Source organism: Hemitrygon akajei, unplaced genomic scaffold (genome assembly GCF_048418815.1).
Source record: "Hemitrygon akajei unplaced genomic scaffold, sHemAka1.3 Scf000071, whole genome shotgun sequence".
Classification (NCBI taxonomy): domain Eukaryota; kingdom Metazoa; phylum Chordata; class Chondrichthyes; order Myliobatiformes; family Dasyatidae; genus Hemitrygon; species Hemitrygon akajei.
This window is the reverse complement of record NW_027331957.1, coordinates 2,192,445-2,219,811: the sequence shown is the minus strand read 5'-3', so window position 1 is coordinate 2,219,811 and position 27,367 is coordinate 2,192,445. Positions and strand designations below refer to the sequence as shown.

General features: G+C 46.5%; 2 protein-coding genes across 3 annotated transcripts in view; one reads left to right on the top strand and one right to left on the bottom strand.

Annotated features, from left to right (window-relative positions):
- Positions 1-1,499: 1,499 nt before the first annotated feature.
- The window catches only part of LOC140722181 (NACHT, LRR and PYD domains-containing protein 3-like), a 73,559-nt gene continuing 47,691 nt past the window's right edge, over positions 1,500-27,367 (top strand). The window contains exons 1-7 of the mRNA XM_073036972.1: positions 1,500-1,626; positions 12,719-12,815; positions 15,137-15,568; positions 16,142-16,302; positions 18,093-18,264; positions 18,364-18,429; positions 24,882-26,619. Coding sequence (XP_072893073.1) covers positions 12,806-12,815; positions 15,137-15,568; positions 16,142-16,302; positions 18,093-18,264; positions 18,364-18,429; positions 24,882-26,619 — 2,579 coding nt within the window. The 5' untranslated portion in view covers positions 1,500-1,626; positions 12,719-12,805. The remainder of the gene's footprint in view (positions 1,627-12,718; positions 12,816-15,136; positions 15,569-16,141; positions 16,303-18,092; positions 18,265-18,363; positions 18,430-24,881; positions 26,620-27,367) is intronic.
- LOC140722177 (uncharacterized) overlaps positions 26,556-27,367 on the bottom strand; it is a 33,442-nt gene continuing 32,630 nt past the window's right edge. The window contains exon 4 of one of the 2 annotated variants that reach the window (XM_073036968.1): positions 26,556-26,667. In XM_073036968.1, the coding sequence (XP_072893069.1) occupies positions 26,641-26,667 (27 nt within the window). In that variant the 3' untranslated portion in view covers positions 26,556-26,640. The remainder of the gene's footprint in view (positions 26,668-27,367) is intronic. The other variant, XM_073036967.1, reaches the window with a different exon arrangement.

Sequence of the window (27,367 nt, the reverse complement as noted above, 5' to 3'; positions counted from 1 at the left end):
GTACTGAGGGGATCAGAACTGAATCCAGTACTCCAAGTTGGGTCTGACCAGGATCATATATAGCTGTAACTTTACCTCTTGACTCTTGAACTCCTCGCATGGTTGATGAAGGGCAATACACCATACGCCTTCTTAACCACAGAGTCAAACTCCGCAGCTGCATTCAGTGTCCTATGGACTCGAACCCCAAAAATCCCTCTGATCCTCCACACTGCTAAGAGTCTTACCATTAATATGACATTCTGCCATGATATTTTCATCTACCAAAATGAACCACCTCACAATTATCTGGGTTGAACTCCCTCTGCCACTTCTCAGCACAGTTTTGCATCCTATCAATGTCCCGCTGTAACCTCGACAGCCCTCCATACTATCCACAACACCCCAAACTTTGTGTCATCAGTAAATTTACATTTTTGTAATTTAATTTTTATTGAACTTCATAATCAAACAAACATTTCCCACAAGATATACATCAGATATTGTACATACATATCATATAATCATATTTGCCACAAATATCGCCTCTCATGATTCTGCCTTCTTCAACTACACACAGTGCTTTCCCCTTACACTCCTTCTCTACCTTTCCTGCCTAACCCCACCCTGCTTCCCCTCCCCCACCCTTTGATCTTTCCCTTTACTGTTTGTTTTTGCACCTGGCACCTACCAGCCTTCTCCTTTCCTCCCTCCCCACAGTCTTTATGGTGCTCCTGCCCCCTCCCTCTCAGTCCTGCCGAAGGGTCTCGGCCCGAAACATTGACTGCTCGTTTCCACGGAAGCTGCGCGACCTGCTGAGTTCCTCCAGCGTGTGGTACGTGTTCCTTTGACCCCAGCATCTGAGAGTATTTGGTGTAAAATCCCGCTCCCCATACTAACACGGGTTATACAGACCAAAGAACAAACTGCCGGAGGAGCACAGTGGGTCGGGCAGCGGCTGTGGAGGGAAATGAACCGTCAACATTTCGGGCCGAGACCCTCCCTCTGGACAGAGAGTGGACAGGAAATATTCAGAGAAAAGCGGTGAGGGGTAGGGATGGGGCAAGAGCTGGGGAGAGAGAGGTGGATCCAGGTGAGAGAGGAGGTGGCAAGGTGGAAGTAGTGACATGGGTGGAAGGAGAGTTGTGTGGGCAATACGGGGCTGCAGAAATAGAATTTAATTCTATGGAGGATTATAAGAAGTTGGACAGTGTTTGCTTTAGAGATTCACCAGACTGATTCCTGGAGGACGATGAAGTCTCAGTGATCGTCTTCACATAAAACAGAGGCCGGCGGATGTATGGAGACCGAAGGGATCGAGGAAATGAGGATCGGGGAGAAACATGTGGGCTGAGATGGGAGAGCAGCCGCCATCTTGTTTTTGGTTTGAGGAGCTGAACAGACTCCTCCTGCTGTTTCTCACTTGATGTTATAGTGTTCCTGACCAGTGAGGCTCCGGAGGATTGTGAATAGAAATTACTGTTTATAAACATACAAGTGATTTCAATGAAATCCGCGCAATTCCTGTTCGGGTGGGCATTGTGTATCGGACCGGGATGGAATCGAACCCGCAAAGCTCCAGGAACCGGGAGGCGGAGCAATGGGGACGGGAAAGATACAGAGGGGAAAATTAAAAATGTAGCTGGTGTAAGTATGGAATAAGGTTTAAAATGCGGCAGGTAGGTCGGGCAGTGTGTGAGGGGCGAGGAGCAGAGTCCCCAGTTCAGGAGGTAGTCCCTCCTCCCGTCACGTGATCCAGCGTCTGGCTCCCATTTCAAACACAGATCTGCAGCATCTGAGGTTTTCGCTTCCGAGGCCCCGCCCCGCTCTCACAGTCTCCGGATGGGCGGTGCTTTTCTTTCCGTCCTCTGTCGAAGCGGGTTGTCGGCGGGGAGTGGTGTACCGATCGCTCTTTGCGGGACAAATTAATCAAGTTCTCATCAGTGAGTATTGAGGCCGGTCATTAGGAGTGAACGTGACCAACAATTTCCCATCGGTGAGTACTGAAGCCGATTCGCGGGAGGGGGGTGGTTGAGGGTACCTAATGTCGGGCAGAGAGTCCCGTTAACTTCCTCGAACTGGCGGCCTCGTCCCGCTTCCTGGATACAACCTGTCGTGGTCGGTCCGGGTTATGGGACCTTCACGCCGGACCGCCTGAGATGAGCCGCCGCTCAGCCCCTGGTGTTCTGGTCCCAGGAGCGGGATGAGGTGGTGATGCCGAGATTAAACACACGCATTAAGATGTACCTGGGGAACTTTACCTCCATCACCCGGCCCGGTAGCGGATCCAGACTTCACCTGGATCGACGCCTGGGGTCGATAATTGTTTTACATGCTTCCATCACACCGGAAGCGGCCGTTCGGCCCGTTGTGTGCTTGCAGACAGCGAGGGTTAAACAGAATGATCTCACCCTCGGGACACTGCTCCACGTGTATGAGTAGATGCATCTTTCCCCCGTTCAGACAGGGGGTTATTTGAACACCACACGCAGCGGGGTAAAAGCGGCCATTTCAATTTTAGTTTCACCGTTACAAAATGGCTGCAGTGTTCGTCTTTGTCAAAACGACAGTTGTATCACATGATGAGTTTATTTCCTTCTTCGGTTATTTTCAGTGAGCCACTTCCTCTGTTTCCATGGTGACAGCTCGTCAGAGCTGCAGCGAGTGTTTCACTGGTTCTGTGGTCACGGCCTCTCAGCGCAGAGACAGCGGCCTCAGGGGCAAATGCAACAGAGTGATAGTGGGGGGAAAGGATGCTGTGAGCATTGACTGTATGGGCTGTGTTACACCAGGGTCAGAATGAACTGACAACTGACACATTGGTTGGGGTGGGGTGGCATTGACAGTCAAGGGTGGCAATCAGTTACTATCTGTGCATTAAAATGAAGAGGGAGGAAATACTACAGTTGCAGGAAATTTAAAGTGAGGAGGAGAAAGATACTGGAGACGCTCAGCAGATCTCGAACAGTCTCATTTCTGGAACTGGGTCTTCCACCATTTCACCTTACAGAGATGTAGTCTGATGTACTGAGTTCCCAGCGTTTTCTACTTTGGAATTTTACATTTTGTTCCTGCTACACTGCGGGAAACATGGCAGCCAGCTGTGCTGGGCAAGATCCCACACAGCACGAAGATTGTGATCAAATGTGCTCGGTTTTGCTGCTGGGGTCCGGCTGAAGTGTATCCGCATCCTCTATACAGGCCGGGGAATCAGCCTGAGCCCCGACCCCGACAGAGGGTCATTAGGTTCCAGTTCCACCTTAGTTTGTGAATCGGAAATGGCAGGAACACCACGGCAAATCGCCGGCACCAAAGCGTCTGTGTGTGGGTGATGATATTGGGCTGGTGACTCTGAGGATATGGAACGGGCAGTATGCGGGCTTCAGTCCAGGTTGGTAATTCCACAGCTGGGATCGGAATTTTCTCAGTATGGAGTGAAGCTGAAGTCTCGGGCGGTTGGGCATTAGTCATGGGGAAATCACCCTCTACACTGCCCAGTAGGACATCGTATCTGTCAAGTATTTTGGATATTATTTAAGAGTTCACTCGGGAGTAGGGTGAAGTTGGGCAGTGATGTTGTTTATCTGAACTTTGGTAAAGTCTGTAACAAAATCCCGCGTGGCAGCTGATCGGGGAGGTTCGGTCAGGAAGGAGTCACTGGGAGCTGGCGAGGAGTATTCACTCCGGGCTCGAGAACAAGAAGCAGAGGGAGATGATTGAAGATGGTTTTAGCGAATGGAGGCATGTGACGAGTGGGGTGTGTGTGTGTCACTGTTGAGACCTCTGTAATTCACTATTCATGCCATTGATTTGTGTATGAATGAACATGGCTACACAGAGTATTATGGACAGTTGTGTTCACCCTACTGTAGTAAATATATTTGCAAGCTGGAGAGGGTGCGGAAGAGATTACTGAAGATGTTGCCTGGAATAGAGGGCCGAGTCATAGGAAGCGTTTGGCCGAGCCTGATCTTTATTCCAGAGGAGAATGAGGGTGACATTGTAGGAGCTGATGGAATCAAATGGGAGTTTAGATAATGTGGATGGTCGTGGTATTCTCCCCAGTGTTCAAGATCCAGAATTGTTTTATGTCACTCCAGTACACAAGTGTGAAGGAGAACGAAATAATTGTTACTCTGGATCCAAAGCAAGACAGAAAAAAATGATGGAGACCACAATAATAGACAAAACATGATACATAAAGTATGATCGTTTAAAAATATTGATTGTATGTCCATGAAGTGAGGTTAAGCACAGGAGTGTCTGGACATATGAGACTGACATTGATTGTCTTTCCATAAAGTGAGGTTAAGCACAGGAGTGTCTGGACATATGAGACTGACATTGATTGTCTGTCCATAAAGTGAGGTTAAGCACAGGAGTGTCTGGACATATGAGACTGACATTGATTGTCTTTCCATAAAGTGAGGTTAAGCACAGGAGTGTCTGGACATATGAGACTGACATTGATTGCATGTCCATAAAGTGAGGTTAAGCACAGGAGTGTCTGGACATATGATACTGACATTGATTGTCTGTCCATAAAGTGAGGTTAATCACAGGAGTGTCTGGACATATGAGACTGACATTGATTGTCTGTCCATAAAGTGAGGTTAAGCACAGGAGTGTCTGGACATATGAGACTGACATTGATTGTCTGTCCATAAAGTGAGGTTAATCACAGGAGTGTCTGGACATATGAGACTGACATTGATTGTCTGTCCATAAAGTGAGGTTAAGCACAGGAGTGTCTGGACATATGAGACTGACATTGATTGTCTGTCCATAAAGTGAGGTTAATCACAGGAGTGTCTGGACATATGAGACTGACATTGATTGTCTGTCCGTAAAGTGAGGCTAAGCACAGGAGTGTCTGGACATCTGAGACTGACATTGATTGTCTGTCCATAAAGTGAGGTTAAGCACAGGAGGGTCTGGACATCTGAGACTGACATTGATTGTCTGTCCATAAAGTGAGGTTAAGCACAGGAGTGTCTGGACATATGAGACTGACATTGATTGTCTGTCCATAAAGTGAGGTTAATCACAGGAGTGTCTGGACATATGAGACTGACATTGATTGTCTGTCCATAAAGTGAGGTTAAGCACAGGAGTGTCTGGACATATGAGACTGACATTGATTGTCTGTCCATAAAGTGAGGTTAATCACAGGAGTGTCTGGACATATGAGACTGACATTGATTGTCTGTCCGTAAAGTGAGGCTAAGCACAGGAGTGTCTGGACATCTGAGACTGACATTGATTGTCTGTCCATAAAGTGAGGTTAAGCACAGGAGGGTCTGGACATCTGAGACTGACATTGATTGTCTGTCCATAAAGTGAGGTTAAGCACAGGAGTGTCTGGACATCTGAGACTGACATTGATTGTCTGTCCATAAAGTGAGGTTAAGCACAGGAGTGTCTGGACATATGAGACTGACATTGATTGTCTGTCCATAAAGTGAGGTTAAGCACAGGAGTGTCTGGACATATGAGACTGACATTGATTGTCTGTCCATAAAGTGAGGTTAAGCACAGGAGTGTCTGGACATATGAGACTGACATTGATTGTCTGTCCATAAAGTGAGGTTAAGCACAGGAGTGTCTGGACATATGAGACTGACATTGATTGTCCATAAAGTGAGGTTAAGCACAGGAGTGTCTGGACATCTGAGACTGACATTGATTGTCTGTCCATAAAGTGAGGTTAAGCACAGGAGTGTCTGGACATATGTGACTGACATTGATTGTCTGTCCATAAAGTGAGGTTAATCACAGGAGTGTCTGGACATCTGAGACTGACATTGATTGTCTGTCCATAAAGTGAGGTTAAGCACAGGAGTGTCTGGACATATGAGACTGACATTGATTGTCTGTCCATAAAGTGAGGTTAAGCACAGGAGTGTCTGGACATATGAGACTGACATTGATTGTCTGTCCATAAAGTGAGGTTAAGCACAGGAGTGTCTGGACATATGAGACTGACATTGATTGTCTGTCCATAAAGTGAGGTTAAGCACAGGAGTGTCCGGACATCTGAGACTGACATTGATTCTTCTTCTGCATGTGACTTGCGCCTTACATGCCTGGCCGATCATGACTCTCCACATCCAATGATCCCTCACAGCGTCGATGATACCTCGCACACTTAGATCTGTTAATTCTTTCACAGTGTCCATATATTTTCTTCTTTGCCTTCCTCTGTCACGTTTCCCAGGCATACGGCCTTGCAATGTAAGACATTCTATTTCTCCCTTTCTAATGACGTGGCCCGGGAATTTAAGTTCCCTCTCAGGTAATATTGTCATTAAAGATCTTTTTGTCTGGGCATGTTGGAGTACTGTCTCATTAGTTACCCCATCTCTAGATGATATTTTCAGAATTCTTCTGAGAAACCACATTTCTACTGCTTCTAAGTTTCTTTGGAGTTCTGGTGTTATCGTCCATGTTTCGGAAGCATACAGCAAGATTGACCAGATGTGGCATTTTAGTAGCCTAAGCCTTGTTGTCACAGAAATGTGTCTGTTGGGAAAAATAGATTTCATTTTTTGGAAGTTGTTTTTGGCAATGGCAATTCTTCTTTTTATTTCTACTTTACTTCCAGCATCTTGTGATATAAAGCTACCATGGTAATTACAGCTGGTCTTTTGTTCAATCTCTTTTGTTACCGATGGACAATTGGCACTTGGGAGAATTCTGCTCTTCTGATGTGACGATATATTTGGATTTTTTTTTACAATTGATGGTCAGACTAAAATCTGCACTTGTTTGTGCTACGTTGTCTCGGAGGATTTGTAGGCCTTCTGCAGCACTTGCTATTCGGGTGGTATCATCTGTATATCTCATATTGTTGATGTTAACACCTCCAATTTCTATCCCATTTAGGTCTTCTATTTCTTTGAAAATCATTTAAGTATCGATATTAAATAATTTCAGTGAGGCAGCGCATCTCTGCCTAACTCCTGTTTGAATTTTAGTCCAAATACTTATTAAATCATCAATTTTTACCTCCACCATTTGATTCCAAAATACATTTTGAAGAGATTATTGGTCTGTTCCGTCAATATTTAGTTTACTGAGAATTTGAAATAATTTTTCATGTTAACTTCGTCGAATGCTTTAGTGAACTCAATAAATCATAAAAATACATCATTTTGATATTCAATTTCACTTTCTGAAAGTATTCGTAGTATGAAAATTGTGTTCCTAGCTACACTATCCTAAATAGACCCTTATTGCAGTTTAGAAATTTCTGGCCTTAACTTGTTTTTAATTCGACTCAGAACAATTCTCAACAAAATCCTTATTATGTGATTCGTAAGACTGATTCTTCTATAATTTTCACAGTCAATATTTCCAGGAATTTTAGGCAGAGTTATAAACACTGATTTCAAGAGATCGTCAGGGAATACACCAGACTCATATACGCCATTAAACACTTCAGAAAGAATGTCTATGCCCAGATCTTCTTGGGCTTGTATCAGTTCCATTGATATTTCATCAGGTCCAGTGGCTTTACCATGATTCATGCTTTTCATTGCTTGTTATTTCTTCTTTGGCAATCGGTGGGCCAGAATTAGAGTGTTTAATATCTGGGGGTTCCCCTCTACTACCTTCAGAAAAAGCTGCTCTGTATACTGAATCCAGCTCTCACATCCTTTCTTGATCTGTTAAGCATCCTGCAGAGGAGGTTTCCTTAACTCTAGCTATTTCCTTTTTTTTGTGCATATCTTTGCTGTTGTTAATATAGCCTTCTACTTCATTGCATTTTTGATTCAGCGATTCTTCCTTTGCAATATTGTACAATTGTCTGGTCTGTGACATTGATTCTATGTTCAGAAGTTGACGTTGGGTATAGGAATGTCTGGACATACAGAGAGTGACATTGATTGTCTGTCCATAAAGTGACGTTAGGCACAGGAGTGTCTGGACATATGGAGACTGACATTGATTGTCTGTCCATAAAGTGACGTTAGGCACAGGAATGTCTGGAACTGTCAGGAAATATTAAACTGGTAGTGGGTGGGGTGTGGAGCGTGGGTTAGTGAGTAGAGGTGTTGATCAGGCTTACTACTTGGGGAAAATAACTGTTTTGAGCCTGATTGTCCTGATGTGGGTGTTACAGATCCACAATTCCTTTAAGGTAGCACCAGAGTCATAAGGAGAGTTTTGGGCAGATTGACCTTCACAACGCAGACTATTACGAAGAGGGGTTGGGATATTAATGCTAAAGTTGTAAAGGGCACCGTGATTCTACAATAGGCAGAATTGTCTGCAGTTCTGGTCAGCTACTTGGAGGAAAGTTACCGATAAGCGTGACAGAGTGCAGGGAAAATTACACGGACATTGCTGGTATTTCAGGAATTAATTATAGTGATAGTTTGAACAGGTTAAATTTTATTACCTGGAATACAAGTGAATGACGGGGTACCCTAGCAGGGTTCCAACTTTTCTAAGCCATTTTGCCCTACAATTAAAGGAAGGGTCTATGGACCCCAAGTTGGGAACCCCTGCCAGAGATAGAGAAATCTATGATGCTATAAGCAGGGTGAATATAGGGAGACATTTTTCCCTCAGGCTGGGTAAGATCATGGATTTAGGACAAAAACTGACCCATTGAAGGGGAATCTGAGGGGGAACTACTTCACTCACTGGGTGGTGCGAATGCGGAACCAGCTCCCAGCAGAAGTGAGAGATGAAGGTTCGATTGTGGTATTTGAGCGATGTTTGGGTGGGTATCTAGATGAGAGAGGTATAGAGGGCTGTGGTCTGGTTGCGGGGGGATGGGACCACACCGAACACGGCACGGACTGGATGGGCTAACAGTCCTGTGTCTGTGCTCTAAGGTCTCTGTGAATCTCAATTGAAACTTCTGCACATAATCCACATTTGTTGCAGAAGGGTCATATCCAACAATTTGTTTTTATGTTGGACCAGCATCTACACTGCTGAGAGTTCTGTAGAGCTGGAACCACCATGAGATTTACCGAATGCACCTCGACAGGGTAAAAACAACCACCGGAATTTTAGTGTCACCATTACAAAATGGCTGAATGTTCAGTTCATCTTCGTCACAATGAAACTGAGAACATGTGACACTGAGTTTGTTGTTTCCCTGTTCGGTTATCTTTGCGAGCCACTCCCTCCGTCGCCAGGGCAACAGCTCACCAGAGCTGCAGAGAGTGTTGAACATGTTTCTCGCTCTCTGGTTGCTGTCTCTCAGAGGAGAGAGAGTGGCCTCAGAGACGAGGATGCTTTGAGCATTTACTGTCCGGGATGGAATGAAGAAGATTGCAGGGATAGTATTTATGCAATTCTGTTCTGGGTGTCAAACGTCTTGCCGTCGGTGAATCGTTTCTACGTCAAAAGAACAAAAAAAAATCTCCTGTACTGAGTGCTATATTTTCAATTTTATATTTGTAACATTTTGTTCCTGTTACACGACGAGGAAAGGGGCTGCTAATTGACCTGGGCTACACCTCACTCAACAATAAAATAATGAACAACTGTGCTCAATGTAACTGCGGAGACAAGTACCAGCGCCCTCTTTGTGACCCAATGCCCACGTTTCCCGGCTGATCCCCGTCCAGACAAAGGATCATCAGGCTCCAGTTCTGCCATGGGTTGGTGTGGGAGTGTACGTTTTTGAACTGGGATTAGCTGAGACACTGCCGCATATTACCGGCAGCAAACAGCCCTGAGAGAGTTGGTGCTTGAGATACAATCTTGGGATGGGGGCTCCAGGAATATGGAACTGGCAGTGTCTGGGCTTCGGTCTGCGTTGGTGCTTTTACAGACGCGGCTTGATGTTCCTCCTTCCGCAATGACGCAGACGTCTCCGGGGGCTGAATATTGGTAGCGTGAATCTCTCATTGTGAGATGTGGGAACACCAAGTGTGAGGTGTGGGAAAGATGTGAGAGTCTCTCGGTGTGGGCTGTGGGAACACCCAGTGTGAGGTGTGGGAAAGATGTGAGAGTCTCTCGGTGTGGGCTGTGGGAACACCCAGTGTGAGGTGTGGGAAAGATGTGAGTCTCTCGGTGTGGGATGTGGGAACTCCCAGTGTGAGGTGTGGGAAAGATGTGAGAGTCTCTCGGTGTGGGCTGTGGGAACTCCCAGTGTGAGGTGTGGGAAAGATGTGAGAGTCTCTCGGTGTGGGATGTGGGAACACCCAGTGTGAGGTGTGGGAAAGATGTGAGAGTCTCTCGGTGTGAGATGTGGGAACTCCCAGTGTGAGGTGTGGGAAAGATGTGAGAGTCTCTCGGTGTGGGATGTGGGAACACCCAGTGTGAGGTGTGGGAAAGATGTGAGAGTCTCTCGGTGTGAGATGTGGGAACTCCCAGTGTGAGGTGTGGGAAAGATGTGAGAGTCTCTCGGTGTGGGATGTGGGAACACCCAGTGTGAGGTGTGGGAAAGATGTGAGAGTCTCTCGGTGTGAGATGTGGGAACTCCCAGTGTGAGGTGTGGGAAGGATGAGAGAGTCTCTCGGTGTGAGATGTGGGAACTGTCAGTGTGAGGTGTGGGAAAGATGTGAGAGTCTCTCATTGTGAGATGTGGGAACTCCCAGTGTGAGGTGTGGAAAAGATGTGAGAGTCTCTCGGTGTGAGATGTGGGAACTCCCAGTGTGAGGTGTGGGAAAGATGTGAGAGTCTCTCGGTGCGGGCTGTGGGAACTCCCAGTGTGAGGTGTGGGAAAGATGAGAGAGTCTCTCGGTGTGGGATGTGGGAACTCCCAGTGTGAGGTGTGGGAAAGATGTGAGAGTCTCTCGGTGTGGGATGTGGGAACACCAAGTGTGAGGTGTGGGAAAGATGAGAGAGTCTCTCGGTGTGAGATGTGGGAACTCCCAGTGTGAGGTGTGGGAAAGATGTGAGAGTCTCTCGGTGTGGGCTGTGGGAACACCCAGTGTGAGGTGTGGGAAAGATGTGAGAGTCTCTCGGTGTGGGATGTGGGAACTCCCAGTGTGAGGTGTGGGAAAGATGTGAGAGTCTCTCGGTGTGGGATGTGGGAACTCCCAGTGTGAGGTGTGGGAAAGATGTGAGAGTCTCTCGGTGTGGGATGTGGGAACTCCCAGTGTGAGGTGTGGGAAAGATGTGAGAGTCTCTCGGTGTGGGATGTGGGAACTCCCAGTGTGAGGTGTGGGAAAGATGTGAGAGTCTCTCGGTGTGAGATGTGGGAACTCCCAGTGTGAGGTGTGGGAAAGATGTGAGAGTCTCTCGGTGTGGGTTGTGACCCTCTGAGTTTGGACCTGGGATACCACACCTGATTTGATCCAGATAAAATGAGTCAGGGGATCAAGCTGTCCGGGTTTATGAGATGTTGAGCGAGTATTTCTGTTCTGTGCTCAGGTGTTTGGTTGTGAAGTTCCTTTGGAAGCAAAGCAGAGAACGAGTCCCCGTTCCATCCCTCACAAGGAGAGGCTGTGGTTAAATACGCTGTTTTGTGTTTGCACCGGTAGAAAGAGACCGGGGTTTCAGAATTCAATTTGTATTTGGAAATTCCCCCTGACTGTCACCTGTCCATCGGCCAGTGGGAGTCAAAGAGAAACTCCTGGTGCTGAAGATAGAACAGAACATGGAACAGTACATCGCAGGAACAGGCCTTCCCGCCACAATGGTGTGCCAAACCAGCTGAAAAGTAAATCAACACCCCCCGAAATATACTAATGACTCCCTCCTACACAATGTCCATATCCTCTCAGTCTTCCTCACACCCATGTGCTAATCTAAACTTCACTTAAAAGCCCCCATTGTATTTGCTTCCACCTCCATAACAGATAGGGCAATCCGGGGATCCACATCTCTCTGAGTAGAACAACTTACCCTCAGTCTGAATCAGAGTTTCCATTGACTCACTCAGGAGAAAGATTGGTGAGTCTCATTTACTCAAACGCCAGTTCTTTAGACATTACATTTCTGTACCAAGGAAGGTAGAAAATAGCTGGAGTCAGACTGAGTAAGCCTAGAAATACCATTTATGCCTCTATCAGACTCAGTCGCAATCATTGCAGATGTCAGCATCAGCTCTGCGAAGCCACGCACATTCCCTCACATTGCTTGTCCATTTCCAACATCACCTCTGACCTTTCCTTGCTTCGTCTGTGTTACGTCACAATTATCTCAAAATGCGTGGAGAATTTCCTCCCGTCAGGAGATGCCGCTTTTGTTTCCTGCTGCAGTGATTGCAGAAATGTGGAATCACCATGAACTACAGCAACATGTCATTGACTCCTCTGTCTATTGCAAGCTGCAATGATACACTTGCCCTCGAGTATATCGGCGTGCGAGCCTCTGCTGAGAGCAAACCCCCTTGAAGCCAAATGTCCCAACATCACATTTCACTCAGTCCGAACTAGCAAATGCCAACCAATAATTTACATTTACCTACCCTGTCGTCATCAAGTGCTTTTCTACTAATAAATTGTCAGAACCTGCGAATCTGTGATTAAGCAGAATTAGGTTTTACAATGAAGTTATGTTCCTGTTTGACCCTGTACCAAAGGCCTGAAAATTAGGACCATCTCAGTGTACACTGTTGCCAGCATTGTCTCGATGGGCTGAAGGGTCAGTATCTGTGAACTGTTGCTCTGTGCCTCTATCGGAAGCATGCTCCAGATATCACCGGACAGACATACAGACATGGTTTGGGAGTTGATGCGAACTGCGGCTCTGATACAGAGAATGGCTGTACTGTCACATTTGCAAAGTAATCCAACTCACTGTCTGCTTGTTGTGTGTAATTCAGGGCATCACCAGAAGGCGGCGCTGTCCTGAACCACGATCAAAGTCCAGACAAGACGACGACAATCAACAACCGTCAGTCAGAATCAGAATGGCTACAGGTATGTTCACCTGGATCCTTATAACTAAACTTCTGCCCTGTTGGTGCACAATAGTTCAGAAAAAGAAGCTTACACAGGCGCGAACAAGGCAGAGAAAAAGTTTCATCAAGCAGTGTCATTGATCCCACTGGTAAAGTGCCTTTGTGTAATCGATCAGTCCAACAGTTCCAGCGCAGGGACCTGACACCAGTAATGGTCGAATGACTCCACTCACCAGGCAAAGCTTCACCTGAGTGAAAGGAGCCGGAGACCCCGAATCAGCAGCGTGAGAGTGAAACACGAACAGGAATGTGACAGCGGTGTTGTTTGTTATGTAAAAGTCTACAGACAGACGGACATACATTATTGATCCCGAGGGAAATTGGATTTCGTTACAGCCGCACCAACCACAGATAGTGTAGAAGTATAGCAATATAAAACCATAAATAATAATAATTTAATCATGCCAAGTGGAAATAAGTCCAGGACCAGCCTATTGGCTCAGGGTGTCTGACACTCTGAGGGAGGAGTTGTAAAGTTTGATGGCCACAGGCAGGAATGACTTCCTATGACGCTCAGTGTTGCATCTCGGTGGAATGAGTCTCTGGCTGAATGTACTCCTGTGCCTAACCAATACATTATGGAGTGGAGGGGAGCATTTTCCAAGATGGCATGCAACTTGGACAGCATCCTCTTTTCAGACACCACCATCAGAGAGTCCAGTTCCACCCCTACAACATTATCTAGGTTCAGTGTTTGTTGCACATCAGGGCCTGTTTAGAGGTGAAAGACATCTTCAACTTTCATTTACAAAATTCAGAGGCAGGTGACAAGAGCATTTCCTGGATTTCAGAGATTGTGCGATAATACAACACTTCAGGTTTTGTCCGGGCAGCTCTCAACTCCCCCCTCGCTGCGCAAAGTAGATGAGGGGGGTTTCCGAACTCTGTTTTCTGTAGCCGAGCCGAGAACATTGCCAGCTTTGGAAATGGCTGAGGATCAGGAGACACTTCATTTGTGGTCTGCATCGGTCTGTCACTGTCTGGTCTGGAGGGGCTACTGCACAGGACCGAGAGAAGCTGCCGGAAGTTGTAAATATTCAGGGAGCGGTGTCTCAGAAAGGCAGCGTCCATTATTAAGGACGTGTAGCACCCAGGGCATGCCCTTTTCTCACTGTTACCATCAGGGAGGAGGTACAGAAGCCTGAATGCACACACTCAGTGATTCAGGAACAGATTCGTCCTCTCTGCCATCCCATTCCTAAATGGACATTGAATCTTTGGACACTACCTAACTTTGTTCAAAATATACAGACTTTCTGTTTTTGCACATTTTTTAAAAATCTATTCAATATACATAATTGGTTTAATTGTGTACTTTTTAAAAATTTTAATCATTATTATTTTTTCCCTGCTAGATTACCTATTGCATTGAACTGCTGCTGCTAAGTTAACAAATTTCACGACACATGCCGGTGATAATAAACCTGATTCTGATTCTGTTTTACGTGTGCAGGTTTACCCTTCAAGCTCCCGTGTTCCGGGGCAAACTGTCCCAGCCGAACCAGATAACAAACAACCCCATCCGGTAACGTACTTGTGAATCTCCCCAACACTCTTCCCAGCTGAATCACATCCATCCTGTAGATTGCTAGCAACTGCATCCTTAGCAAATGCAAAGCTCTCTCAGCGAGACTTTGTTCAGCTACTGGAACTGCACGCAAGACTCTCCCTTTGCCAATGACTTGTATAGTTGCTACATGACAATTATTATCCAGGAGACATGATGAGACCCAGGGGACCAGGCATCATGGGCTTCAAGGTTATGTTCAATCTGTAACCCAGGGGACTGGACGTTGTCCATCTCAAGGCAGTGGTCAGTCTTTGACCCAGGGTACAAGACAGTGTGTGAGAAAGCAACCGGAAAACATTCGATCTGGAGGATCGGACCACGAGTGATCCAGTGGCTTGTCTGTGAGTGATACAGGTGGCTGGACAGTTTGTGATCCAGGGAGATTTATGTTTGTGGGAGATAATCCCAATGATAATTCCCGGTATCACCTAATGTCTTTCCATTAATAACCGCTGGTTATTGGTGTGTTCAGCTAATGCGTAGTCGGTGATCAGTATTACTGTGTCTATCCAGTTCTTTTACTGGGAGTGGATGTATCCACTCACTGGCTTACCGTGATGGTCACCTGGCAGGAAGTGTGGTTCACATTCACCAGCACAGTCCCACTCCAAATCCGGTCAGCCGGGTTCCTGGCTCCATTGCAGACACCCGTTGTGAATCCTTGTTCGAGTATAAATCACTCTAAACCTGCAATTCATCATTTACTGCAGGTGGGAAATTAAATCCGGTACAGAAAGTACTCAAGAGGTTTTTACCAGGCAACTCATCGAGGGAAGATGATAGAGACACGGGAAGCAAGGTTCCAAAGCAGGGTCAGATTGAGAGCAATGTCCCAATGGAATGCGGTCCGGCCGCAGAGGAGGAGGAGCAAATTCAGCCCAGAGACAGTGACGTCAGAGACACCGAGCAGGACCCTGGAACCGCTACAAGTGAGGCGACTGCCTGTCAGCCCAGAGACAGTGACGTCAGAGACACTGAGCAGGACCCTGGAACCGGCACAAGTGAGGCGACTGCCTGTCAGCCCAGAGACAGTGACGTCAGAGACACTGAGCAGGACCCTGGAACCGGCACAAGTGAGGCGACTGCCTGTCAGCTCGGAAACTCATTAAACACGGAATTGTCAAGTGCCCAACAGGGAGTGGGTGAGTGAAACACGAGGGTGATGTGTTCGCAGAATGAGGTGGGAAGTGGGTAAATGTGATTCCTTGTTGGAGGGTTGGTCAGAGAGGGATAAAGTGTGGGCGTGGTGCATGCGGTGTAGTGTGGCACCGGTTACCGCACTACAGGAAATGTCCTACCTGCTCTGAGGATTTCCAGGATGTGTATCGGAGGAAATGCAGTATCCGGATAAGAGAGAATTTCCAGGATATGAGTTATGGGAAATGTATTCGCCAGGATAGAGAGAGTATCTCTGGCAAGCGACAGTCCCAACATTTATTGCCCATTTTAAACTGAAATCGGTGAGTGGGTGGGACGGTGGGAGAGACAGGTATCTGGTGAATGGGTTCCTTTTGGGAACGTCTAGCACAGCGCATTGATGGGTCGGTTTTTTAAGGCCAGTGTTGGAGATTAGGGCAAAATACGTGTTTCCAGCAGAAAGCAGGTAAACATTGAGGTTCAAGACATGACTGGTTTGTTAGGGCTGGGTGAGAGCGGTGGAGACAAGCGAGATTTGAGTTTGTGACTACATTCTCATTTTATATTCGCCGAGCCAGAGTTTACAATCTCCGACCTCCTGGCAGAGGGGGGCGAGTATCGACTGTACCAACTGACCAAGTTCTACAGGGACAGACTCAAACATGCAATTGAAGAAAAAGTTGAAAGACTCGGTTGGATGTTGACAAAGGAGGGACATTTCAGTAGAGAAGAAAATGAGGTGAGTGTATTTAGTGTATTGTCACCGAACTGCTGGTATCAGAGGGAATAGTGATCGATATTAATCTCCTGCACGTTCTATGAGTTCTGCATGGCATTAAAGACTTTGATCTCTGACTTGTCTTCGGTAGATCTGTTTCAGCTGTTCAGGTGGGGAGCACTGGGAACTGCAGGTTCAGAGTCACCTTCTCCTCTCACACCTGCTGTATTTATCAGTGTACAGGACCTCAGTCAGACCTTTGTCTTCAGTAGATCTGTTTCAGCTGTTCAGGTGGGGAGCACTGGGAACTGCAGGTTCAGAGTCACCTTCTCCTCTCACACCTGCTGTATTTATCAGTGTACCGGACCTCAGTCAGACCTTTGTCTTCAGTAGATCTGTTTCAGCTATTCAGGTGGGGAGCACTGGGAACTGCAGGTTCAGAGTCACCTTCTCCTCTCACACCTGCTGTATTTATCAGTGTACCGGACCTCAGTCAGACCTTTGACAAGGTTCCGCACAGAAGGTTAGTTAGGAAGGTTCAATCGTTAGGTATTAATATTAAAGGAATAAATGGATTCAACAGTGGCTGGATGGGAGTTGCCAGAGAGTAGTGGTGGATAACTGTTTGTCAGGTTGGAGGCCGTTGACTAGTGGTGTGCCTCAGGGATCTGTACTGGGTCCAATGTTGTTTGCAATATACATTAATGATCTGGATGATGGGGTGGTACATTGGATTACTAAGTATACAGATGATACTAAGATAGGTGGCGTTGTGGAAAATGAAGTAGTTTTCAAATCTTACAGAGAGATTTAGGACAGTTAGAAGAGTGGGCTGAAAGTTTGCAGATTGAGTTTAATGCTGATAAGTGTGAGGTGCTTTATTTTTGTAGGACTAATCAAAATAGGACATACATGGTAAATGGTAGGGCATTGAAGAGTGCAGTATAACACAGTGAACTAGTAATAATGGTGCATAGTTCCCTGAAGGTGGAATCTCATGTGGATAGGGTGGTGAAGAAAGCTTTTGGTATGCTGGCCTTTTTAAATCAGAGCATTGAGTGCAGGAGTTGGGAAGTAAAGATAAATTGTACAAGGCATTTGTAAGGCCAAATTTGGAGTATTGTGTACAGTTCTGGCCACCGAATTATTCATAAAGATGTCAACAAAATATAGAGTGTACAGAGGAGATTTACTAGAATGTTACCTGGGTCTCAGCACCTAAGTACAGAGAAAGGTTGAACAAGTTAAGTCTTTATTCTTTACAGCGTTGAAGTTTCAGGGGGGGGGGGCATTTGATAGAGGCATTTAAAATTATGAGGGGATAGATAGGGTTGATATGGATAGGCTTTTTTCCATTGAGAGTAGGCGAGATTCAAACAAATGGACATGAGTTGAGAGTTGGGGGCAAAAGTTAAGGGGTAACACGAGGGGGAACTTCTTTACTCAGAGAGTGGTAACTGTGTGGAATGAGCTTACAGTAGAAGTGGCATTTAAAAAAACTGGATATGTATATGGACAGGAAGGGAATGGAGGGTTATGGGCTGAGTGCAGGTAGGTGGGACTAGGTGAGAGTAAGCGCTCGGCACGGACTGTGTTACTGTGCTGTAATAGTCATATCGTTGTATGACATAAGTGCAAGGGCTGCATATCTGGACTGTTGAACAGGCATTCAGTCTAAAATTAATTTTGCATCTTATCAGCACCGTCGGTCAAACTCACCTCAGCTCATTAATCCAGGATGAATATTAATCTGTGAGATTCGCCATGTCTGTCCATCTACTCCACAATAAGTTAATTGTTTGCTTTTATAGAAAGTCACTGAACTGACAGAGAAGGGAAACCGGACAGAGAGTTCCAGACTCTTCCTCAGTTTGGTGAATGGCAAAGGCTCCCGGGCCCGGAGGGCGATGTGGGAATCCTTTGTGATGTGGAGGACTGAGTTACCGAAGCTGGACAGGATACTGAGGGAAATACAGGAGCTCGGTATGTTAAAACCACGCACTGAACACAAAGGCACATTGAACTGAATAGTTGTAATTATTTTAGTTCTGTTTTCATGAACTCTTTTTTTGATTTAAACAGGTCCTGACCCAGAGGAATACATAAACATCGCACAAGGGTTGTCTGAGTTACCCACTGAACTGATAGGTGAGTGATGAAATGTTCCGTTCAAACCACATCTCAAATGTTAGACTGTGACTTGGCAGAATCTGGGAACGAAAATCCACCATCAATCATTCGTTGATCTCTGGTTTCAGGTTACAATTCAGATCTCTCGTTGCAGCCTGAACATTGTAAAGTGTATTTTTCCAGCTGTTCCAGCTGTTAATGTATTAATCCAGCCCTTGTGTCTCTGAACCCTCCACTCCGGGTCCTAACGCTCTGGGAATCCCCACACACCCCAGACAGGCTCCTGACACACTGTATGACCCAGTCCAGGTGACCTTTCTCTCTTCAGACCTTTCAGATTCCGAAGCACCTTCTTCGTAATAGCAGCTGCACTCAATTCTGATTCTCATACCTCTACTTACCTCACATGCCACCGAATCCAAGCAACATCCTGGTGAACCTGTTCTGCACCCTCTCCAATCATTCCCACTGCTGGACAATCAGAAGTGAACACAATACTCTAGATGCACCTTAAAACCATCAGACTTAAGCAGACAATTAAGCCATTCAGCTCAGTGAATTTGCTCCGCAATTCCTCTCAACCCCATTATCTTGCCTTCTGTAAATGTTGACGTTCTTCCGAATCAGGAACATAGACCTACATTTTAGTATACCCATTGACCTGTCTTCCTCTGCCATCTATGACAATTTTTTCACAGATTCACAACCCGCCAGCGAAAGCAATTTCTCACAATATGGTTCCCCGCCAGCCAGGGCAATTCACCACAGTTCCCAGGCATGTTAACCTTGTGTATGAGCCTCCCATTGGGAACCTTGTCAAAGATTCTACCAATATCCAAGTAGACAACATCCATCTGTAACTTCATCCATCACCTTTGTCACCTCCTGGAGGAACTCAATTAAGTTAGCCAGACACAGACCCCACCCAAAGCCTTGCTGATGAACCCTCAAACATTCTGCCTTTCATACTCCCATGCGGCAAAAAAATATAAAAAGCTGAAGGTACGTACCAGCAGCCTCAAGGACAGCTTTAATTCTGCATTTATGACTATTGAATGGTCACCTACTATGTTATTACTGGCTCCTAATAATAAGAAAAATTTATATATAATATTGCAACATTATGTATCTCATAAACAATAATCACTTATTTAGATAACCATAATACGTACAGAAAAGCAGAAAGAATACCTTTAGCTTATGGACGAATTTAAGGAACAACTGATAATCAATTATGTAATTCTATATCAAACACTGAGGAAAGCAGACATCTTTCAATGTTATATTGTATCAAAAAACATTTGATTCTCTCCCTTGGTTGGTTAACAGAAGTTCCAAGTATATATAAGATTCATCCAAGACTTGTGAAATTTCAACAACATCTAATAAAGCACTGGTGGACAATAATCACCCTATTAACAACCACCGTTATCAAAATAAATGTAGGGATTTCCCATTGTGAATCTTTAAGCCCACTATGGTTTTGTCCGGCTTTAAACCCGATCATAATTTACTGAAACGGAGAAATCTCAGGTATAAAATCAGAAAAAAAAACAAATTATACCTTGACACTGCTATACATTGATGATTCGAAATTATTTGCTCTTGCATCAGTAAAGCTAAGACAAATAATTCAAATAATGGAACTAATTTCCAAAGGTATAAACTTGAGACTAGAAAAGTACAGAACATGAAACATAAAGAAAGGTGCAATAAAGCCGGCAGAATATCAAACAGGCATCAGGATACAAGGCAGCCGATGGATGAATATGAAACATATACGTAGGATATCAATAAGCAAGGAAAATAGACCATCTTGTGATAAAGGAAAATCTGAATTTACATCAAGGATGAAGGAAATCTGCCAAACAGAGCTGAACAGTAAAAGTATAACAAAGGGAGTAAACATTCACTGGGCCCATATTGATGGATTCTTTTGGTATAGTTTCCTGGTCTGAAGCGGATCTAGAAAATACGCAAAGAAAAGTAAGAACTTAAAGAACAATTTCTAGCAGACACCATGTGCACTGGAGCGCACTTTGATACGAAATAGGACGGTGTGAGTATGATGCGTCACAGATCGAAAACAAATGACACAACAGTCAGATAAAAACTCTCAGAATCAGGTTTGATATCAGGGACAGAAGTTGTGAAAACTGTTTTCAGTGCCAGCAGCACAATTGTAGAAACAGGATTGTATCAGCGTGATTTAATCAGTCTGATGGCCTGGTGGAAGAAGCTGTCCCGGAGCCTGTTGGTCCTGGCTTTTAAGCTGCGGTACCGTTTCTCTGATAGGAGGAGCTGGGACAGTGTGTGCGTGGTGAGACTTGGGTCCAGAATGATCCTCTGGTCCCTTTTTACCCTCCTGTCTCTGTAATGTCATGAATAGTGGGAAGTTCACATCTGCAGATAGGCTGGGCTGTCCGCACCACTGTCCGCAGAGTCCTGCGATCGAGGGAAGTACGGTTCCCGTACCAGGCAGTGACGCAGCCAGTCGGGATGCTCTCAGTTGCACCCCTGTAGAAAATTGTTCGCATTCGGAGGCCCAGACCAAACCTCCTCAACCATCTGAGGTGAAAGAGGTGCTGTTGTGCCTTTCTTTCACCCACAGCTGGTGTGCACAGACCACGTGAGGTCCTCAGTGATGTTTCTGCCGAGGAACTTAAAGCTGTTCACACTCTCAACCCCAGATCCATTGAGGTCAACAGGGGTTAGCCTATCTCCACTCCTCCTGATTTTGCGACATTGCAACCATCTCCTTCGTTTTTCCGACATTGAGGGAGAAGTTGTTTTCTTGACACCATTGTGTCAGGGTGTTGACTCTTCAGTTTGCGTATAAGGAGAAGGTGGGAGTGGAGGATGCTATCACGTATTTGCTGCACAAATCACTCTCTCACCTAGATGGGGTCAGTTGTGCTGTGAGGATTACATTCCTTGACTTCTCTAGTGCCTTTAACACCATCCAGCCCAAGATCTTAAGGCACAAACTAACGGAGATGGGAGTAGACTCTCACATGGTGGATTGGATAGTGGACTACTTGACAGATAGACCTCAGTATGTGCGGTTGGGAGACTGTAGGTCTGACACGGTGGTCAGCAGCACAGGAGCGCCGCAGGGAACCGTACTCTCTCCGGTCCTGTTCACCCTGTACACATCAGACTTCCAATATAACTCGGAGTCCTGCCATGTGCAGAAGTTCGCTGATGACACGGCCATAGTGGGGTGCGTCAGGAATGGACAGGAGGAGGAGTATAGGAAACTGATACAGGACTTTGTGATATGGTGCAACTCAAACTACCTGCGTCTCAATATCACCAAGACCAAGGAGATGGTGGTGGACTTTAGGAGATCTAGGCCTCATATGGAGCCAGTGATCATTAATGGAGAATGTGTGGAGCAGGTTAAGACCTACAAGTATCTGGGAGTACAGTTAGACGAGAAGCTAGACTGGACTGCCAACACAGATGCCTTGTGCAGGAAGGCACAGAGTCGACTGTACTTCCTTAGAAGGTTGGCGTCATTCAATGTCTGTAGTGAGATGCTGAAGATGTTCTATAGGTCAGTTGTGGAGAGCGCCCTCTTCTTTGTGGTGGCGTGTTGGGGAGGAAGCATTAAGAAGAGGGACGCCTCACGTCTTAATAAGCTGGTAAGGAAGGTGGGCTCTGTCGTGGGCAAAGTACTGGAGAGTTTAACATCGGTAGCTGAGCGAAGGGCGCTGAGTAGGCTACGGTCAATTATGGAAAACTCTGAACATCCTCTACATAGCACCATCCAGAGACAGAGAAGCAGTTTCAGCGACAGGTTACTGTCGATGCAATGCTCCTCAGACAGGATGAAGAGGTCAATACTCCCCAATGCCATTAGGCTTTACAATTCAACCGCCAGGACTTAAGAACTTTTTAAAAGCTATTATTAATGCTTTTTGAGATAGTGATTTAGATGCATATCATATTTTTTACTGAGTTAAGTATTGTATGTAATTAGTTTTGCTACAACAAGTGTATGGGACATTGGAAAAAAGGTTGAATTTCCCCATGGGGATGAATAAAGTATCTATCTATCTACTTCTTCCATGTAGGCTACCTCGGTATTATTTGAGATTTGGCCAATAAATGTAGTATCATCAGCAAATTTAATTAGCAGATTGGAGCTGTGGGTGGCGACACAGTCATGCGTATACAGAGAATAAAGGAGGCGGCTTAGGACACAGCCCTGAGGGGCTCCTGTGTTGAGTGGCAGAGGTGAGGGAGCCCACTCTTACCACTTGCCGGCGATCTGACAGGAACTCCACGATCACGCTGCACAAGACAGGGTGACGGCCGAGGTCACTGAGCTTCTGGTCAAGCCTGGAGGGAATGATGGTGTTGAATGCTGAACTGCAGTTCAAGAGCAGCATTCTCACATAGACATCCCTCTTCTCGGGATGTTTAAAGACAGTGTGTAGAGCAGTGAGTATTGTGTCGATCGGTTGTGTCAGTAGGAGAATTGTAGTGGGTCCAGTGCGTGTGGCAGCAAGCTGCAGATGTAGTCCATAGACAGCCTCGCAAAGCATTTGCTTATTATTGAGGTACATGTGATAGGACGCCAGACGTTCAGACATGCTGCCTTGGTGGTTTCAGGTACAACGACAATGGTGGATGATTTGAAGCAGGAGGGCACTCTACACTTTGAGGGGGAGAGATTAAAAATATCTGTAAACACACCTGTCCAGTTGTCCCGCGCAAATCCCGATTAATCCCCCTGGGATGCCGCCCGTTCCCACAGCCTTGTGTCTGTCCACTCGCTGGAAACACCCGCGTACTTCAGACTCAAAGATGACCAATGTGCAGACCGCTTTGGCGGCTCTCCTCGGGGGCTCAGTGTCGGCGATGTCGAACCGAGTGTGAAAAGATTTAGCTCCTCTGGGCGAGAGGCAGCATCACTGCACTGAGCTGTGAAATCAGTGACGGTGTGTAGACCTGGCCATAAGCTGTGTGTGTTGTTGGCGGAGAGTTGTCCCTGAATCCTGTCTCTGTATTGTCGTTTCGCTGTCGGGATGAATTTGCACAGATCAGAGCTGCGTTTCCTGAGCTCCAGCTGATCACCGGCAACGTAAGCTGTCGGTCACGCGGCAAGTGCTGTTCACACGGAACGGCTGATCCAGAGTTGCTGGTTTGGGCAATCCTGACTGGTTACTGGTGGCAAACATTCCCCCTCGGTGACAATAACACACATCTGGGGGACGTATTACACAGCTGTGATAATAACAGCCGGGAACTCCTGCAGTAACCTGAAAGGTTTACACAGCAGCACCAGGTGCTCCAGATCCGGGGAACAAAAGGATTTGAGGGCATGGACATCCCGGGGTTCCACCAAGCATTCATGACCATGAAGCAAAGCATACCCTCTGTCCTTGTCTCTTCCCTGGTAGAGGTGGGGGGGGGGGGGGGGGTGTGTGTGTGTGTGTGTTGCTGAATGATGGCACGGTCGTTGGTGACTGTTGGGATCTGCAGACGTGGGAACAGCAGGAAAACGGGCAGCTGGGATGCAGGCGTTTGCCTCAGCCACTAAGCCCGGTGAAAGCGTTTCTTCCGACAGGAGAAAGGGTAAAGGCGGGTTACTGATTCCTTACAACCAGTTGCTTTGGGCAGATGGGTCTGGTCGGCCGTGATTGGCAGCTCACCCAGCAACAGGAAAGCTCTGATCTCAAACATCCACGGCTCTGTAACTACTCCTCATGGGGAAGAGTTTGGGAGTAAACCCAGTGGATCCAGAGCCCCTGAGGCAGTCTTAAATAATGTTAAACGCAGACTGGCATCTCCTGAAACACCTCTGGTGCCAAGCTGTGTCAGTCTCTGCCGTTCCTCTGTGTACATCGGATGCTTGGAGAGACGGAGCTTGCTGCATCGGCAAAAGCTTCCTCTCCATATCGGAGTGTCCCGATTGGACTGCAAACTAGCCATTTTCTTTCTTGTCATTCCGATGGGTTATCGATCCGCAGGTTCACTGCGATTCTACCCCAGGCACTGCCCAACTTGAGTATTTCCGGCATATTCTGCTCCTGTTTTGATGCAAGAGCAGTGAACACCCGTGACACCCCAGTGTGCAGCTTTGACAAAATGCACATTGTCCTGCTCTCCATATTCCCACACCAGGTCAACATTAACATCATCTGTTAACGACGCAACAATGCTTTAAATATAGTGAAATGTTGTAACGGGAGTGCAGTCAGGATTGCAATAGGATATCCGGGGAATGTTCACCTTCATCAGTAATTAGTGTCAGAATATGAGGATTGGATATTTTTCTGGGAAAATCATCGCTGTTAGTTCCAGTGTCTGTGAACAGAATTTTACTTTCTGTCCTAATATCCATGGAAGCATTGAATTAATTCATGTAACCTCAAACACTGAATATTGAAATGTAGTTATAAAGTTCTTTGTCAGTTGAGCTAGTTAACATTTTGACCATGTTCTCTGTTCCCATGAAGATGTTCAACAGAAACACAAGGAGACTCTGCGGGCACAAACTGAGACACTGAGAGTGAAAACGATCCTGATGACGGAGAAGGTGAAGGTTTTCCAGCTGATTGATCGATACGCTGAACTCACGGTCATTTCTACTGTTCGAGATCGGAGACTGGTGGAACATGAGCTGCTGGCAAGAGGCAGAGACCACGAGGAGTGGAGACAGAAACATCTCCGCAAGGAGTTGGAAAAAATCCGGACTGATCAGTTGTTCCAGAGCAGCTTTTCCCGGAGTAAATCCAAATCTGGGAGTTCGGCAGCAGTGGCCGGAGTCCCAGGGATCGGGAAAACCACAATGGTACAAAAGATTGTTTATGACTGGGCCACGGGAAAAATTTACCAACAGTTCCAGTTCGTCCTCAGTTTCAAGTTCCGAGATTTAAACACGATCAATTGTACAATAAACCTCTCGAACCTGGTGCTGTTTTTCTATCCTTACCTCGGGAATGTCCTGAAATCACTGTGGAAGAACCCAGAGGGAATGCTATTTATATTTGATGGTTTGGATGAATTCAACGACACAATTGATTTTGCTGACAGCTGGAGAAACACGGACCCTCAGGACTCATGCACAGATCCTGAATTCCGGTGCAAGGTGTCTGACATAGTGTACAGTTTAATTCAGGGCAAGCTGCTCCCAGGGTGTTCAGTGCTGGTGACAACCCGCCCCACTGTGTTACATTTATTGAAAAAGGCAAAGATCGGTGTCTGGGCTGAAATCCTGGGATTTGTTGGTGAGGAACGGAAGGAATATTTCAACAGGCATTTTGAAGATCAGACGGTGGCAGCAGCTGTTTTCAAACACATAAAGGAGAACGAGATCCTGTACACTATGAGCTACAACCCCTCCTACTGCTGGATCCTCGCTCTGACACTGGGCCCCTTCTTCACACAAAGAGTCAGGGACCCGCAGCGAGTTCCCAAGACGATCACTCAACTGTACTCCTACTATATTTACAACATCCTGAAAAATCACGGCCGTGAGATTGAGAAACCCCGTGATGTGTTACTCAGGGTGGGTCAGATGGCCTACAGAGGAGTGTCCGAGAAGAAGATTGTGTTTGCAGACGGAGATTTGATCAAGTTCAATCTGCAGCCTTCCCAGTTCCTGTCCGGGTTCCTGATGGAGCTTTTGGAGAGAGAGGATTCTGCCCAGAGTGTGGTGTACACATTCCCACACCTCACCATTCAAGAGTTTGTAGCTGCAGTCGCACAATTCCTGACTGTACATCCCGAGGATATCCTGAAATTCCTCACTGAAGCCCACAAGACAAAAGATGGGCGATTTGAGGTATTTCTCCGTTTTGTTGCTGGTCTCTCCAACCCAATGACAGCTCGGGGCCTGGAGGAGTTTCTGGGTCCATTTCCTCATCAAACAACCTGCCGGGTGATTGACTGGGTGAAGGAGGAGGTTAAACGCCAGAGTAGAAACAAGAGGAGTGAAGCTGGTAGAAGGAGACTCCTGAACACATTGCACTACCTGTTTGAGTCTCAGAATCGTGGACTGGCTCAGGCCACACTGGGGTCTATGAAAACACTTTCATTCAGTGGAATGACACTGACCCCGATTGACTGCGCGGTCCTGTCTCATGCCATCGGACTCTGTGATACAATAAAACACCTCGACCTGGAGAAATGCAACATTCAGTGTGAAGGAATCCAGCGGCTGGGACCCGGGCTGCACAAGTGCCAGGAGTTGAGGTAACTTGATTTATCTCTCACTCAGAACTGTGAAACGGTTCCATTGTGCTGTTTCAAAGTAAACGGATTTGGGTAAAACTGCAGTAAATCAGATTGAGATGAATTGTGACAAATGCCACCCCCCTTCATCCCGTGCGATCACACTTCCCCATCCCCCTTCATCCCGTGCGATCACACTTCCCCATCCCCCTTCACCCCGTGCGATCACCCTTCCCCATCCCCCTTCATCCTGTGGGATCTCTCTTACCCATCCCCCTTCATCCTGTAGGATCACTCTACCCCTTCCCCCTTCATCCTGTGCGATCACCCTTCCCCATCCCCCTTCATCCCGTGCGATCTCTCTTCCCCATCCCCCTTCATCCTGTGCGATCACCCTTCCCCATCCCCCTTCATCCTGTGGGATCTCTCTTCCCCATCCCCCTTCATCCCGTGCGATCACCCTTCCCCATCCCCCTTCATCCTGTGGGATCGCTCTTCCCCATCTCCCTTTTTCCTGTTGGATTTCTCTTAGCCATTACACTTCCTCTTGTCAGATTTCTCTTCCACACCCCCCTTCCTGCTGTGGGATTTCTCTTCCCCATCCCCCTTCCTCCTGTGGGATCTCTCTTCCCCATCCCCCTTTCTCCTGTGGGATCTCTCTTCCCCATCCCCCTTTCTCCTGTGGGATCTCTCTAACCCATCCCCCTTCCTCCTGTAGGATCTCTCTTCCCCATCCCCCTTCGACCTGTGGGAACTCTGTTCCCCATCC